The sequence below is a fragment of the Nothobranchius furzeri genome, chromosome 18, assembly GCF_043380555.1.
Source record: "Nothobranchius furzeri strain GRZ-AD chromosome 18, NfurGRZ-RIMD1, whole genome shotgun sequence".
Lineage (NCBI taxonomy): Eukaryota > Metazoa > Chordata > Actinopteri > Cyprinodontiformes > Nothobranchiidae > Nothobranchius > Nothobranchius furzeri.
Window position 1 is genome coordinate 31,958,593 of NC_091758.1, and position 15,549 is coordinate 31,974,141.

Sequence of the window (15,549 nt, forward strand, 5' to 3'; positions counted from 1 at the left end):
AACTTCAACTTTATCAAATGATAAGATATGGATGTGGAAAACAAAGATGCTCGAGACACTCTGAGAAGTGGTTTTATTATTAAAGGAGCAAGAAAAAGCCTACCTGGCATACGACCTTCTTCAGGGTATCAATGACCTGAAAGTAACTAACACCTGAGCTGGTATGAATGCCACACCGACCGGCATGCGTTGGCTTTTTCTTGCTCCTTTAATAATAAAAACATGTCCAAGAGTACCTCGGATCTCCTAGTTTTCTTTCCCATCCATATTCATGATTGATCGGATCCTGAAGAGCACCTGAAATATATATATGTATATATATTTACGTATATATACATATAAACTTATATATATGTAAATATATATATATTTATTTATGTATATATACATATAAACGTATATATATGTAAATATACATACATTATATATATATATATATATATATATATATATATATATATATATATATATATATATGTATATATACATATAAACGTATATATATGTAAATATACATAAATATATATATATATATATACACACACATATATATTTATATATATATATACACGTGTATATATATACGTATAAAAAGATATTTTTATACGTATATATATACTGATGCATTTGTTTTTATCAAATGATGCTTTGAAGCTTCTCTTATGAAATCCAAAACTTGACACTGATGCAAACACATAAAGAATTTGAATACTGATGCTGCCATCACTTTGTTTTGAACCTGTTTGTGTTAATATTGCATTGACTAAAGATCTGTGATCTACCTCATACTTAAATATCTCAAATTATTGATTAAGTTAGGGTTAGAGGAGGAGAGCTAAACTACATGACGTGGTTAAATGATCAAGAGTTGCACAAACAGCTGCAGATACATTATGCTTTGACTACTAGCAGAAGTAAAAGAAAATTGAGCACATACAGGTTTAGGCTGAGGCAGAAGGTTGTTGACACTGGAGATGCTCCACATTCCATCAAGATACTGCTGCGCCTGGATGGTGACGGTGCTCATAGATCCGGTGAGCTGACCTCCTGCTACTGTAACCTGAACGCTGGTTTTAGACCCCAAAGATGAAGAGGGGCTCTGTGACCATCCCGGTACTTTGTGTCGCTCCCCCAAAGGCAGGACGGAGCGTGTAACAGGCTGGCTCTTCAGTAGTTGTTTGGCGTGGACGCTGGAGGACGACACAGTGAATCTGGAAGGCTGCGGTAACATGGATGGAGTTGGCAAGGCTGCCATGTCTGAGCCAAAGGTCTGCAGGGCTTCCTGCCTCAGCTGGTGAAGAGGCGTGGAGCACACCTGGCAGCAGTCGGGTTCAGGATTTCCAGGTGTTTGAAGCTGCCCAAACAGGAAGGATGCATATCCAGGATCCTGCAGAACAATAAAGCACAGCGCAAATCAGCAACATGAAGGGAATGCATAAAGCATGAGGAATAAAAGCAACTGCAAATGTTCCTTTTCAACTTTAACCAATGTTACCAACACATTCTCACACCCAAGGCGTCAAAATATGATACGTGTGACCAAGCCTCGATATATGACGATTCGGGACGCCTCAGGAGACGACGATCAGGGACAAACTGCTGACGCAGCGTCCCAGAGCGTCGGTATCCGACGCCGGTGGTGAGACGGACATTAGAACTACTTGTGAACTACTTAACCTTCCCCTCACCCCAATCCTAACCTTAAGGTCACAGTTTATGGACCTTAAGGTTAGGATTGGGGTGAGGGGAAGGTTAAATAGTCGAATAATGTCCGTCTGACCGCGCGCGTCAAACAGTGACGCCAGCGAAGCCATGTGATCCAGCGTGTCCCTGATCGTCGTCTCCTGACGCGCTGGCGTGTCCTGAATCGTCATGTATTGAGGCTTGGTCACACCCGTCATAGTTTGATGCCTTGAGTGCGAGATTGTGTTGATGTTGCAGGATGGTTGGGACTTTTTAACTACATTTGGGTTAAGGTTGCTAAGGAGTTTCACAATTTCTGTTCCTTATCTCATGAGTTTCTGTAAATGTGCAAGGAAAAGTAGAAGTGAAACTCTGAAATCACATCTTAATGTTAGTAACCCAAACACTTTTATTTATTAGGTTTTATTTATTTAAGTTTTAGAAAGAAATATTGAAGATTTGATGTTGTTTATGCTTTCAATCCAGTAGATTTTTGTCCTTTCACTTTGTCTCCAAGGAGACTCCCTAGGGTGTCCATCTCTGCTCGGAAAGACTTACAAAAATAAAAACAGCTGGGAGGTGGTTATCGCGCCTGAAGCTGTATAATTTACATATGATAAGTGTCCTGGTGTGAAAGCATACGAAATGCAACAAAAGGTGGAAATAACAAACTCTTCCTGGAGGCTGGAGACACATAGTGCAATCCTTGAATTATTCAAAATCACAAGTAAAGGGGATCATAACTTTGTGTCTGTTTCAAGGAAATAAACACTTACACACAGAGAGACAGGTTGGTCTCTTAAGAGGCATAAAGGGGCACGCTAGGCGTCTGCCCAGCAGAGTCGTGGCTTAGGACAGTTGCTCACAGCCCACACATAAATGTTTATGAGACCTTTGCTCTGCAGAAGCTCTGAGGTGATCAGGAGGAGCGAAGCAGCGGGAGAAACAACGATCTACTGCTCTAATGCAACACCACTTAATACAGCCGACCCAACAGAGGCGGGCCGAGGGACTCTAAATCAAACTGTGATAAAGGAAGCTCAATACACAGACTTTTAGATTATATCTGTCCACAAACACCCATTCAGTTTACTAAATAACAGAAAAGCATCTTTATGTATTTCTGCACATCTTGATGAACAAGCGTGCATGGCTAATCAGAACTCAAATTTAGTTGTTTATGTTAATGATTTAAAATGGTTTTTGTTTCATTTATACTCACAGATGCACGGTTATAATTATTTTGAAAAGCAGAAAATCCTCAGCTTTACAAGCCATCCTGTATGTAAATGTGTAGTCTGATCACGACCCATAGACAGAACTCAGTTAAGGTGCGGACTCTACGGCTGTCTTTGAAATAGTCTACACACGCAACTGGACAGCGCCAGGACCAATCAGAGCAACAAACAATGTCACGTAGTCATGGCAATGAAAATTCAGTCAACGAGGCATTCCGCAGATGTCTGCTCAAGTCTCGAAGAAAAGCTCGAGTCTCAGTGGTCAAAGGTTGATGCCAAAGCCGTTGCAAATGAGCCGCCATGTTTGTTGCTTCACTTTGTCGCAACTCTGCCGTAATGGTGCGAAGCCCGTCCAGCGTCCCGGGCCTACACTTAGCTGAGCCAACGGTAGACCTGCTGAGGCTACAATGGAACGTGGCTAGACCGAGCTGCGGGGCTACATCTTTTGCTACTGCTAAGAGACAATCCCGATAATCCAGCTATAAAAAAAAAAACATGGTGCAATAAGAAAGGAGTTCCTAAATAATCCTGGATCTGTGAGCAATGCTCAAACTGAACACAGGTGCACCACATGATCCAAAACTATGCAACCATCTATGACAACAGGGTGAAATGTGTGCTCGCATCCTTGCATCATGGCGGTGCTTCTTCCTATACAGGAAATTGAAGAAAAGTCATAACAGATCAACTCCCCTCTTTCCCCCCGTCGAACACTCCTCGCCTACTCGTGGTACCAGTAGATGAAATCAATGCCCTTTTTCCTCTTCATGCTTTGTTAGACATTGATTTAGGACGGCTAATAAAACGAAACACAAAGCTGGGCCCATCTGCTATTCAGTTTGACTTCTTGTGGAGGTTAGAGAGCGGGATTCCCCTGTAAAGCTGTCTATCTATGGGCGTTTACACCCACTGGAGTGAGTGAAGGGTCAGGGCCGAAAAGGCGCACGGGGATGATGGTCCTGATGATGAGGACGATGATGTTGTGGGGGGAATGATGTGATCACACCGAAGGCCACCGCCGAAGAAAAGGGCATCAAGAGGGTGACATATTTCACAACAAATGCGGGTCCGGTTATAAAAGTATCAGTGGTGAACACGTTAAAGGCGGCTGAAGAGTAAAAAGCTTCACACTCAAGCTAACTGCTTGAGAGCTTATGCAGAAAGTGGAAGGCATGATACGTGAGTGCACTGGCCCTGAGGCCATATTGTTTCTTTTATTATCCCTTTGATCTATTACTGGCAGGTGCAAGTGGGTGTGAAGGGTGGCACCGCTTCGGAAAACTATCCAAATGCATCTGAGAGGCGTAGAACCTCCGCAGGTCTCCTCGGCCGTCGTTTGAGTGGTTTCCAGCTCCAGATCAATCCACGGTGTAGCGTCCAGCAATGGTCAGTTTAGGTGCAGCCTGACCTTTCACCACCCATTCAACATCTGGTCAGAAAGGACACCAGCCTTCACACCAGCTGGGATTCACAGACTCTGCAAGTCTGAAAGATAAATAATAACTTTCTTTCCCAAGGTCCCATCTGTCTGCCTCCAGAAGAAAGAACTCCAGCCCGGATCAGTTGCTAAATTCAAAAATGATTCAATAAATCAATATGAACTCCTTCTATGACTTATAATCTAGATAATCATTAAATAAGCATTTGTTTATTACTACTTATAATAATTATAGTATAATGAAATGCTTCATTAATCTGTGCACACTGAATGGATGTTATATTATGTGTGTCCACTAGAACCTGCCATGTGTTCAACATGTTTAGACGACAAGGTCCTCACACCTGCATCCACACAATAACAAGTACGGTTAAGTTAGACTACAACACATGACTTGTTTTTTTTTTAACCAGTCAGGCTTTCCGATATCAAAGAGGGTGTGTTTCTGAGTTGCCTTGGTAAAACATCTCCAAACTTGTCCGCCTCTGATTGGCTGTGCAAATCATAACAGCTAAACCTTACAACTAGATCGTTCTGAGAGATTCAACAGCTAGAGAATCGCTCAGACCGGCCATCTGTAGCAAAACCTCCGTCAAAGATTTTGACATGTCATCAAAACCTTTTTGCACCTGCAAAGCTGATGAGCAAACAGTTCCTACATAAACAAGGCTAATATTATTAGACTCCTTAAGCGTCCGCCAGACGCACGGCTCCATCCATCTGTTGTGAACCAAGAGATCTCTGGACTGAAGAGTCAGTACCACGGTATTCTACAGCCCTCCGGTGCCAGCGGTCAGCCGACCCCTGTGACTTTCGGATCCACCAAGAGGGTCTCTATGAAATGGGTAACGTAGACATGACAGATTGCGTCTGAATGTTCTTCTGATGATAACAACTTTATAGCTTAGAGCAAACCAAATTATTTTCACCAGAACTCAGCTTATTTTGATGAGGACGCTCTGACTGACATCATACCCACATCTCAGGTTTAGTTACATTCACTCACAGTAAATGCTTAATTAATTAGTCATGTTTTAAATTGTTTGTAAAATAAATTCTTACTTTTTTAAACTTGACTCTTTCTTGAAGTAGCACGAAGTGTGGTTGATCACTGAAAAAGCAAAGAACCTAGATCTTCTGAATTAAATCCTAGAATCTTCTGATTAATTACAATAAAGACCTCGCAGGTTAATATTTTATATTTATACAGAATATTACACCTTCCTGGTCATAACAGATAAAATCATCAATTTGCCTCCGCTGCAACGGCGACGGCTACACTGCAGGATGAGAGGACCGCGGGAGGCAGGAGGAGGTTGTGGCCCTTGCCTGGAGGCAAGAGGGTGGTTGTGTTGGTTTACAGCCTGTCAGTGCTGAACTTTATTAAACTCCAGGGACAAATGCAGTCAGATGCTGTGGCCTCATTATGGAGAGGTGTGCGGAGGACTGAGGAGACAGGAAGATGTGCTTGTGAGAGTCTGGAGTTTGTCTTTGTCCCTCACATTAGCCGTGATGAAAACCAGGGCAGCTGCAGCCGGAGAGACGAGCCAACCAGGCCAACGGACGTTCTGGGTTGATGGAGAGTATCATCACAGGCAGTCCGTGGCCGGCGGCTGATGGAAACAAGCTCAGCCGGAACCACTTATTGGCGAGGGGACAGGGAGAAAGATGTGCATGATTTCTCTCCTGCGTCTCCTTAGTGTCCAAACAGAGCGAGGAGGCGTCAGCCAAAGGTTTTTTTTTTCTCTTCCACAAATCACACCTCATTTACCTTTCCTCATCGGTTCAGCTTCTCTCTAACCAAGCAAAGCCAAAATAAACGCCATCTAACCAGTTCTACACTCGCCGTTTGATGTAGCTCTGATGTGGAGCGCCGGCTTCGACGCAGCCAGCTGGTCTAAATCAGGGGAAGGTCACAGCGATTTGAAATGCATGAGGCCCCTCGCCGGCCGAGACACTTTTAGGCATGCTCGATTGAAAGTAAAATACTCTGGGAAACCATATTTTCTATTCCAGTTGAGCCCGAGAGATACTTCCCAAGCATTTAAAGCTTCTCGTGACCCTCTGCACCAGCAGAAAGAGAAATGAAGTGAAATAGTTTCAACACGGATTCGTGACGAGAACAAATATTAGTAAAGTGTCCTGACACACTGGAAGCCAAAGCAGTGCAAGCTTACGCCCGATCTACGAGTTTCTGCCACGACTGATCTATTTTCTTGAACTTTAAAAGATTCTCTGTTTAATGGTCTATTTCTTAGTCTCCCGAGAGCTTTCGTTACTCTGACAGATGAGTCCGCTTAACTTGTTATTTGGGTTTGATTGCTCAGTCACACTTCGAGCTCCTTCCTCCGTCAGAATGCTTTGTTTTTATCGTCCTACCGGTATGGAAACATTCCTCAAAGTGAGAAAAACTCCACGCTGCTTTATATCTGTTGAACCCTGTTTACACATCACAATCCTTAAGTACTTCCCACTGACTCTATTTCTTGTGAAATCAGGACCTCACAGCAGCAGCTTCCATCTTCCCCCTCCATAGAACCTGACGGAGCGGCTTCTACTTTTCTGGCCTAAGACACATTGACCCAAACCACACAACCGCTCCCAAAAGACAGACCCTAACCCTAACCCAGTAAGCTGGGAGGGCTGAGTACAAGCGCCAGGGTAAGACATTTGCAACAGGCTTGCGTTCCCACAGGTAGCTCGGGTTGTTCTGACAGCCTGGTCAGAAAAAAACGAGCACAGCTGCTGGCCTTGCCCCGGGTGAACACAGGGCGTTAAGGTAGATTACATTCCCAGGATGAAAGCAGCACATCCAGAGGTGTAATCCCTCTCTCAGACCTCTTGCTCCTTCTCCCGAGCCACTCCCCAAGCCAGCTGCCCAGATCCCCTGAAGCAGCCGAGGGCTGGGAGGCCTCTGGCACCGATTAGATACCAGGTTTTAGAGCCGGAGCAGATCTGGGATGCAGCCCATTAAATTTAACCACTCGCTTGGAGGCAGAGAAAGACAATGGCTCAGGATGTCGCACCAGCCTGCTATTTAACTGTGGAAACACCTTTGGTTGGACACAAACTAGGTCGGTTCAGCAAACACATCAAACAGATGTGTGTCCTGTCTGATGACTTGGCAAGATTAAACAAACCCGTGATAAGACTTTTCCTGAAACGGGGTGTCTTAGAAACACAAGGGCTCTGTAACCTGATGATGCCTCAAGACACAAAAGAAAACCAACTCTGGAAGAGAAGAATTAATTAGTCCACTGTGGATGTGAGGAGGGACACTGACTGATTTGTTGTTTTTTTAGGATTACACCAAATAGTGATGAAATGTCTCTGCTGCATCGCTCCTGTAAAATCTGGCTTTTGTCTGAGTGCCGTTACAATCAGACCCCATCCTTGCTGCTACAGGGTATCTGCAGGTTTACGGGAGCCAAATTTAAGACTTTTTAAGACCTTTTTTAAGGCCATTTTGACCAAATTTAAGCAATTTTTTAAAATTTAATTTAAGCTATAATTTCCAGCTATTGCCTGGAGCCGATGCTAACCACGTCGCCAACGTGGGATTAGCCATCCAGTTACCATTAAACGTCCCCATGGCGCAAGCTCCCACTAGCTTAACCAGCTAATGTGCTCATCTAAAAATAGCCCCCTTTCGCAGCCAACTGAATGTGTACAGTTCCACTTACGCCAATATCGTACACAAAAAATGCTGAACACTAACTAGAAATTTATGAAAAGTTTATAGAAATAAAAGAATCTTGTTTATTGGGTCTTTGGACATTTAAGACCTTTGGAAACTGGATTTAAGGATTATTTGTCATTTTTAAGGATTGTTAAGGCCTTAAATTTGGAAAAGCTAATTTAAGACTTTTTAAGACTTTTTAAGGACCCGCGGATACCCTGTGCTAAAGCTTTAGTGCAAAACAGGCTCAGCTTTTTGCCTTTTGCCTCTAATTTCCAGACTCTTCTGTATTTTAAACAAACTACATAAAAACCTTTAATTTAATGTGGATGCATTCGGAACTTTATCTCTTTTAGAAGAAATTATTTGTAAAATCCCACCTCTGCAAGAGAAATGACGCACATCAATCTGACACCATCTGTTAGCGTAATTTATCACCAGTTAGACCCAGTAAATTACCTGGGTTGGAAAAGTGCAGCAGATTCGAGTCCTCTTTATAAATGAACATCCCTCTGCATCAAGCGTCTGTTCAAGAAGAGCTTCGAGACGTCTGACAGGCTGTCTGCCCTGTGTGATTTAGCCTTCTCCTCCTTTAAAACTGTCAAAAACCGCTGACAGGAAATGCAAATAGGCTCGGCCCTCTGTGACACTTTACACACATGATAGCGCCACCTGCCCTCTACAGGGGTGAATCTGGAAGGGGAACACAGAACATTTAGCTAAATAAACGCGTGACTTTTTCTTCTATACAACTGTTGATGAGCTCCTATTGGATGTTTTTGATCAGACCCTAACCCTAACCCTGAAACCATTTATCGCTGCACACAAAAAATGTTTCCATAAAAGTCAAATCACAATAAGGGTTTGCTAAACGCCACATGAAGATGTCTAAAAGCTGTGCCTGTTTAAGTCCGTGTTTGTGGTTGTCTGTCTACACCACACCCATCCATCACTCTAGCCTTTCACCACTTGGCCACTTAATTACCTTTTCCTGTTCACATGAAGAAAACAAGGCTCTCGCAGGCTCTTTGAACAGACTTCCTCTCCCTCCCCTCTTCCAGCGTCTTTCTCTCTTCTCAGAGGATGCTTTAACTTTTCGAGCTGTCGAAAGTCTTAAACTTTGGAGGTCTCAGCCCAAGGCTGTCGTGCTTTTGTTAGATTTGACTAAAAGGGCTGGAAAGGTTCTCACTGTAAATAATTAGACAACAGGTGGTGAATGAGCTTTTGATTCAACTCAAAATGGGATTCGTTGTATTCCAATAACTGTAAAACTGACTGAACGAGTCTTGTTTTTTGTATTGTTCAGATTGATTAGATGCAGCAGCCATCGAAAGTTGGGTTGACTTTAAATCCGTTGATTACATTCTGTGAGTTTCATTGAAATCTTTTTGGTGGTATTTTGCTCACAAACAGATGGAAACATATTTTCAAAAGCTTTTGCTCTATCAGTTAGTCCTTTGGTAACCTATTGGAGACGACTCTGTGCTACTACGGCACCACATTTTAGCCCAGTATCTGAAACTGACAGTTTCAAGAGTCTGAGATCCTTGAAAAAGCCGTTCAAGCAAACTACGTTTTGAAAATATACAATTTATTTATCCAACCCCCTTTCTTCACTCACAATTCCCTCTTTTAAACCACCCACTTCACCCCCTAACCCACCCACCCCCACCCCACACACACCACACGCTTTACCATGCAACAAACTGACCGACAACTCTGCCAGTCGACAGAAGACGGGCTGCGTTCACAGACAACAGGTTCGTCACGCTTTCCAACATTGATTGGATGAGAATTTTCCAGAATTTTTAATCTTAGAGGCTATTAATTGACAAAACATTCAATTTATTTATTGTCATTAGTATACAAAGAGTATTTAAAGCAAAATTGCAATTAAAGCTCCAGAAAACCATCTTCTACTGCATATTTTAATTTTATATATATATATTTTTTATAAGGTCATTCGATTCAGCAGTCATCTTAAATTAGGTCAGCTTCCAACATTAATCAGCTATAGATGGAAAGGCTGATGGTAATTTTTTTCAAAGTTTTGCTAAAATCCATCCACTAGTTTATTAGGAACCAAACAAACACAAAGATTTAGAGAAAAACATCATTAGTCACCTTTTAGCAGTAGATAATTTTGAGGTTTCTATAAACTATTCCGCCAAAAATGTCTGTTTGGTAACAAAAGTTAATTATAAGAAATTATTTTCTAGTTTCCTATAACAGAGCTGTTTGTGTTCACGTCATCAGCATCAGTTTTGTGTGTTTTCATCAGTGACTTTGCATTTCTTGGTTTAGAGGCATCATCAAAGTAGTTTCACTGTTCCATCTGAACTAGTTCTTCTACATAATAAAAAAAATTCCTCAGGCAAACTGGAGAAGCAGGAACCAGGTGTTGCTGTAAACCGCAAACACAAACGCAAAAACAAATAGGAAAGAAAAGGTGATTCGATTATAAGGTAAGTCATCCAACACCCTCAAAAATAATAAATAAAGATTAACAGATTCAGTTTTAAACCACCTTAACGTCCGGAGTTATTTCTGAACTCTATTCCAAATAAAATCGTTGTTCCAATCCATCCTCTGGAGCTGGTTTAAAGATTTCTTTTTTGTCCAAGAGTCCAATCCATAACCACTCACTGCAGAGCTCATGATCCCGATGCAGTAGTTCCACACCGCTACTCCACTTGTTAGATGAAGCACTTTTATGTCTATAAGCAGCAAAGACAACCACCTGCCTTTCCTCTGAGCAGCAGCCAGCCTCAGCAGTTTGTTTTGCAGGGGGAAGCTTTGACTGGGAATTGCAGCTCTCCCAGTTCCCTGCAGTTTATTTAGAGAGAAAACAAAACTGCTGCCAAAAGCGTATGGCGACTAATCTCCATCGGAGGGTAAAGCCTGGCTGCAGTGAATGCAAAGTGAACTGTTCAATGCTTAACTGTCAAAGAAACAACAAAGAGATGCTCGTGCACACATAGAAGCAATTAAACACAGCACAACATGCTCTGGATGCAAAACTGGATTCAATCTCTACATCTGGAGAAAAGTGTGGTTAGATGAAATCATCCAATAATATTTTTTTAATCTGAAAATGTCCATGTGAACTACATTTTCTTTGTTCCTGTTGCGCTAAATTATCTTTTTTCCATGAGATAAAATAAAAATTCTAATTTCAGCTCTGACCAGAGAGCCACAGAAATGAGGAAAAGGTGAAATGTTGAGTATCCTACAACAATAACTCCACCCACTTCTTCCTGGAATGAGCAGTACGGTAGTTATTCAACCCCTGCATGGACACATTTTCACATATTCTGCTGCAGAATGTCTGAGGTTCAATCCTTCTCCCTCCACGTTGATTCAGACTGACTCTGTGCTGCTCTGTGTGGGGAAAAGGCACATAATGAGGCACAGAAAGTGGTTATTGTTGAGCAAGGCACTTTTTGTTTGGTGGATGTCTCAATTTTCACTCATCCGCCTCTGTGCCGGTGCAGATTTGTGAGCGACAGGGAAGTACGGCAAGTGAAGAAGGAGCTAAAGGTTAGAGCCACGCTGACAACGTTCATCTGCTAAACCCTGAGCCGAGGTGAGCATCACGTCCCTGCACGTTCGCGTTATCGCACGACGTGACACGCATTGTGTCTCACAAAGCTGCTGTGCGCCGCCAGAACAATGGCGCAGCAGAGTTGCAAGAAGCAGACTCATTCCTGTGCAACGTCCCAGCGTAGGTGTAGCAGAGAGGAGGGGAATGCTAATTTATCATGAAAGATGTCATTACCATGCCAATGACTTCTCAGAGAGCACAATTATCACTAATAATAGAAACAGAAAACATCAGCCCTGGGCGTTCAGCCAGGAGCGGCCGCATTAAGGGGAAACTGTTGTCTGTTTGTGAGAACTTGGCATTGAAGGCTGCAGAGAGTAGATAGAGATAGAAAAACATGGCGAGATAAGCACCAAACTGTATCTGCGAGTAACTTGCTAATTGAGACGTCTAGACACATTTAGTTGAATCGGAGTAAGATAAGGAGGCAGGCGGAAATCTCTCGCCGGAGAATTGCACAGGCTAATCCATTTATTCAGTCTGGAGAATTTTCATTCGCTCTCCTTGAAAACGCTTTGCTTATCAAAATTCTTCCGCGTGCACATTTTGCTACTTTGTGTTTTAGGAACAATAGCATCCTGCAGAAAAAGAAGGAGGCCTTGTGGAATACAACACAAAGCTTCTCCAACAATCTCCCTGAATTTTCAAACTAAAACAACAAAAAGCAGTTTTCTGTGCATAACTCCTGAGGTGGATCATTTGTAATTTAGCTGTTTTTTCCACCTGTGGTATAAAAAACAGGGGAAAAAATAAACTCACATCACGTTTGGTCACTCGGGATGTATTTTGCAGCCTGACCTGTTGAAAGCTGACAGTCAAGCTTTTTATTTCTGCAGGAAACCACAAAAGATTCTTTATACTGGCATGTCAGGGATGCCTATTCGAACACACGAGACTAAATCTGCTGTCGCTCCACATCCTAACCCTAACTCTAACCCACCACAGATCTTCAAAAGAGGGCGGGAATTAAACTGGATAAATGAAAATAAGAAAATCTGGGGCTGCTTGTTTACAGCCGAGCTGCGTGTTCGGAGAGGACGCGGGATTTCAAATTAAGTGAAAGTAGAGAGAGCCTGTAATGAATTGTATATCATTTGGTTTAAGATTACAATGGAAGTTGTATGAGTCAGTGTGTTTCCATAAAGCCCTGAGTGATGCACATTAACTGCATTTAAGAGCAATGAGTCAGTCGTAGAAGGAAGAGTTAAAAGTCCGTAGAAAAGAAACAGATTTATGGCTTTTTTATACAATTATGAGAACAAAAAGGAGGGAAAAAAACCTGTTAAAGATGTTATATGTGGCTCTAATGTTTTTGTTTTGGTCATTTTATTTAGTGCACAGTTGGTTTTTACGTGCACACCCATTGAGTTCAACGTAAAGTAGGTTTAGTGGATGCAGAAGCACGCCCGAACCATACTCAGGTTCTGATTGTTGGATAGAGCGGGGTCAAAGGGCAACTAATTGTGTGAAACACAGAGGTCAGCCGCAGTGTGGCCTTCTGCCAAAGAGCAGGAGCTTCACCAGAAGCTCCGTCAAGAAAGACAATTGAACTCTGACCTCCTCGCTGATGGCATTGACCTCTGACAGCGAGCTCACGCCACCTCTTAATCTGGGTCACAGCAAAAAGAGCAGGCAGCGTGCTGAAAGAGCCATGGCTGATGTTTACCTGCTTGGCTTTGTGTTGGGTGCCTTATTAAATCTCAAAAAGCTAAACCAAATGCCAAGCTTGGGCCAAGGCACGCTTGGCTTTGGATGCACAAGTTTCAGGTTCTTTTTTTCTAGTCCAAAATAACTGTTGCAGTCACTCTGGACCTCTGGGAATTTTTGGAAAGAAAAAAAGGAGAAAAATGTGCTTGATGCAGTTTGGTCATTGCAGCAAAAGCTCATCTGCTTTTAGAAATCCCTCCAAAAACAATCTTTTTGCAGGTCCTACTGCATGTGCACGCATTCTCACCATCCTGTCGTAAAGAACTAACAAATCCACATGATGGATGGATAAAATCACTCGACAACTCCAGCCTGACGGAAAAAGTATTGTGATGGAGGTCTCGGGGTCAACCAAAGAAGAGGAGTGACTCACTTTCATGATTAACAAAACGTCAAAAAGGATTTCCCTTCCTAAACAGAGACCACAGGTCGTTCGAGGCTCTCAGCCAAAGCGACAAGGCCAGGTGGAGGTTTCTCTCAGATCTGCAGGACTGTTTTAGAGACAAAAATGACCCAGACCTGTGTCGACAGCTGGGAAAAGCATCCCTCGCTGTGCCTTGTGAAAGTGATAAAAATAACACCATGAGGTATCCCAGTGTGGGTTCCACCCACAGCAGGTCTGTTTTTCCCGGCTGGGAGGGTCACAGTCAGGCAGAGCTAGACCTCCAGCCAACGCACATCAAGGCACCACTTTCCTACGCCTCCGTTTTTTTGCCCCGGTCCTTTCCTGTTTTGACAGGAAACAGGAGATGATAACATAGTCGTACAAACAAGCAGAGATTGCCTCCGACCTGCTGCCGTGCTGTCCTCATGTGACAGCGGGTGTCTGTTCCCTTTAAATCAGCTCGTGTCCAAAACAGAAACAGAACCTCAGATGTGAATACAAGCTCCACCTGAAACTGTTTCAGGTTCCTCTGCATAAAGAAACGCTGCAATAGACCACCAAAGTCACGGACACATGACAGAGACACCACAGATGAATGTTACGGTCGCCGTGGGGGCTTGAGCGTACACACACCACGTTAGAAGCAAGGACAAATATCTAGCTCAGATGGGAAGTAGGATCCTCAGAAGGTGGATAGGCTCTCTTGTTTGTTGCTTGAATGTGTTCCAGGAAACACGCCGCAGTGAGACACTACAAGTGGAGTGACGGGGCCATTAGAGGAGGCTTTGTTGATGGTGTGAGAAGCTCAAAAGAACTAGACATGTTGATTGCCCTTTTTGATCTTCTACTAGCCTTTGTTTATGAGCTAATTAAGCATTGTTGAGCTGCTAGAGGAGCCTTGAGCTATTCCATTCAAATAGCACCATTGCATGACTTTCAATGGATACTGTAGGGCTTTTACGGCACCCTCTACAGCTTAACAACCCAAGCAGGAACCACTTTCTAGTGTGGGAACCAACTTCTGAAAAAAACTTACAATTCGTCTCCAGGCTGTTCGTTCAAAGAGAAAATGCATGAAAGAGAAACAGCAGCACACACACATCAGGTGAAGTTGGGTCAAATTCAGTTCAGTTGGGGTCTCCTATGACCGCTTCTGTGGGAGTTCAAGTGTGCCCCGCGTTCACTCTCACGATTGAACACCGCAGCCATCACAGCTCTTCGCTCACAAAGAGATGAAGACATAAACGCCCAGCGTGGGACGAGGGCACGCCACGGGGTCGGAGATGGACAGAGGGGGTGGGAAAATAGCAACATCTAGCTGTGTGGATGTGGTAATGACCGCATGACACCAGTTGGGCTAACAGAAAAGCTGAATGCATGTGTGCAGAAAGACATTTTGGGGGACTAAGGAAGATGAGTAAGAAAATTGAAATAATGTGGCAAAAATCAAGGTTGCACACACACACACACACACACACACACACACACACACACACACACAAACACACACACACACACACACACACACACACACACACTGTTTTTCAGATCTGTGGGACAATCAACTGAACAAGTTAGAAGAGCGTTTTTACGGTGCAGATACCTTTTTCAGATCAGCTACAACCCCATGCCAGGCAGCCATTAAAAAATGTGTTTTTAGCATTTAGCTTCAAAGCTAGCTAACGCTAATGCAACACATCAAGTTAAACTACAGAGACTATTTCTTGAACTTATGTAAGTGACACGAATGGACAGTATGTAAAAATATTAACGGTGAAATTTTATTTTTCATACATGGAAAATACATTTTTAGCT

The 15,549-nt window shown here is 43.0% G+C and overlaps 1 protein-coding gene across 2 annotated transcripts in view; it reads right to left on the reverse strand.

Annotated features, from left to right (window-relative positions):
• Window positions 1-15,549, reverse strand: part of kif26ab (kinesin family member 26Ab) — an 80,052-nt gene that overhangs the window by 48,178 nt on the left and 16,325 nt on the right. For both annotated transcript variants that reach the window (XM_054741596.2, XM_015970103.3), the window contains exon 3: window positions 938-1,387. In XM_054741596.2, the coding sequence (XP_054597571.2) occupies window positions 938-1,387 (450 nt within the window). The remainder of the gene's footprint in view (window positions 1-937; window positions 1,388-15,549) is intronic.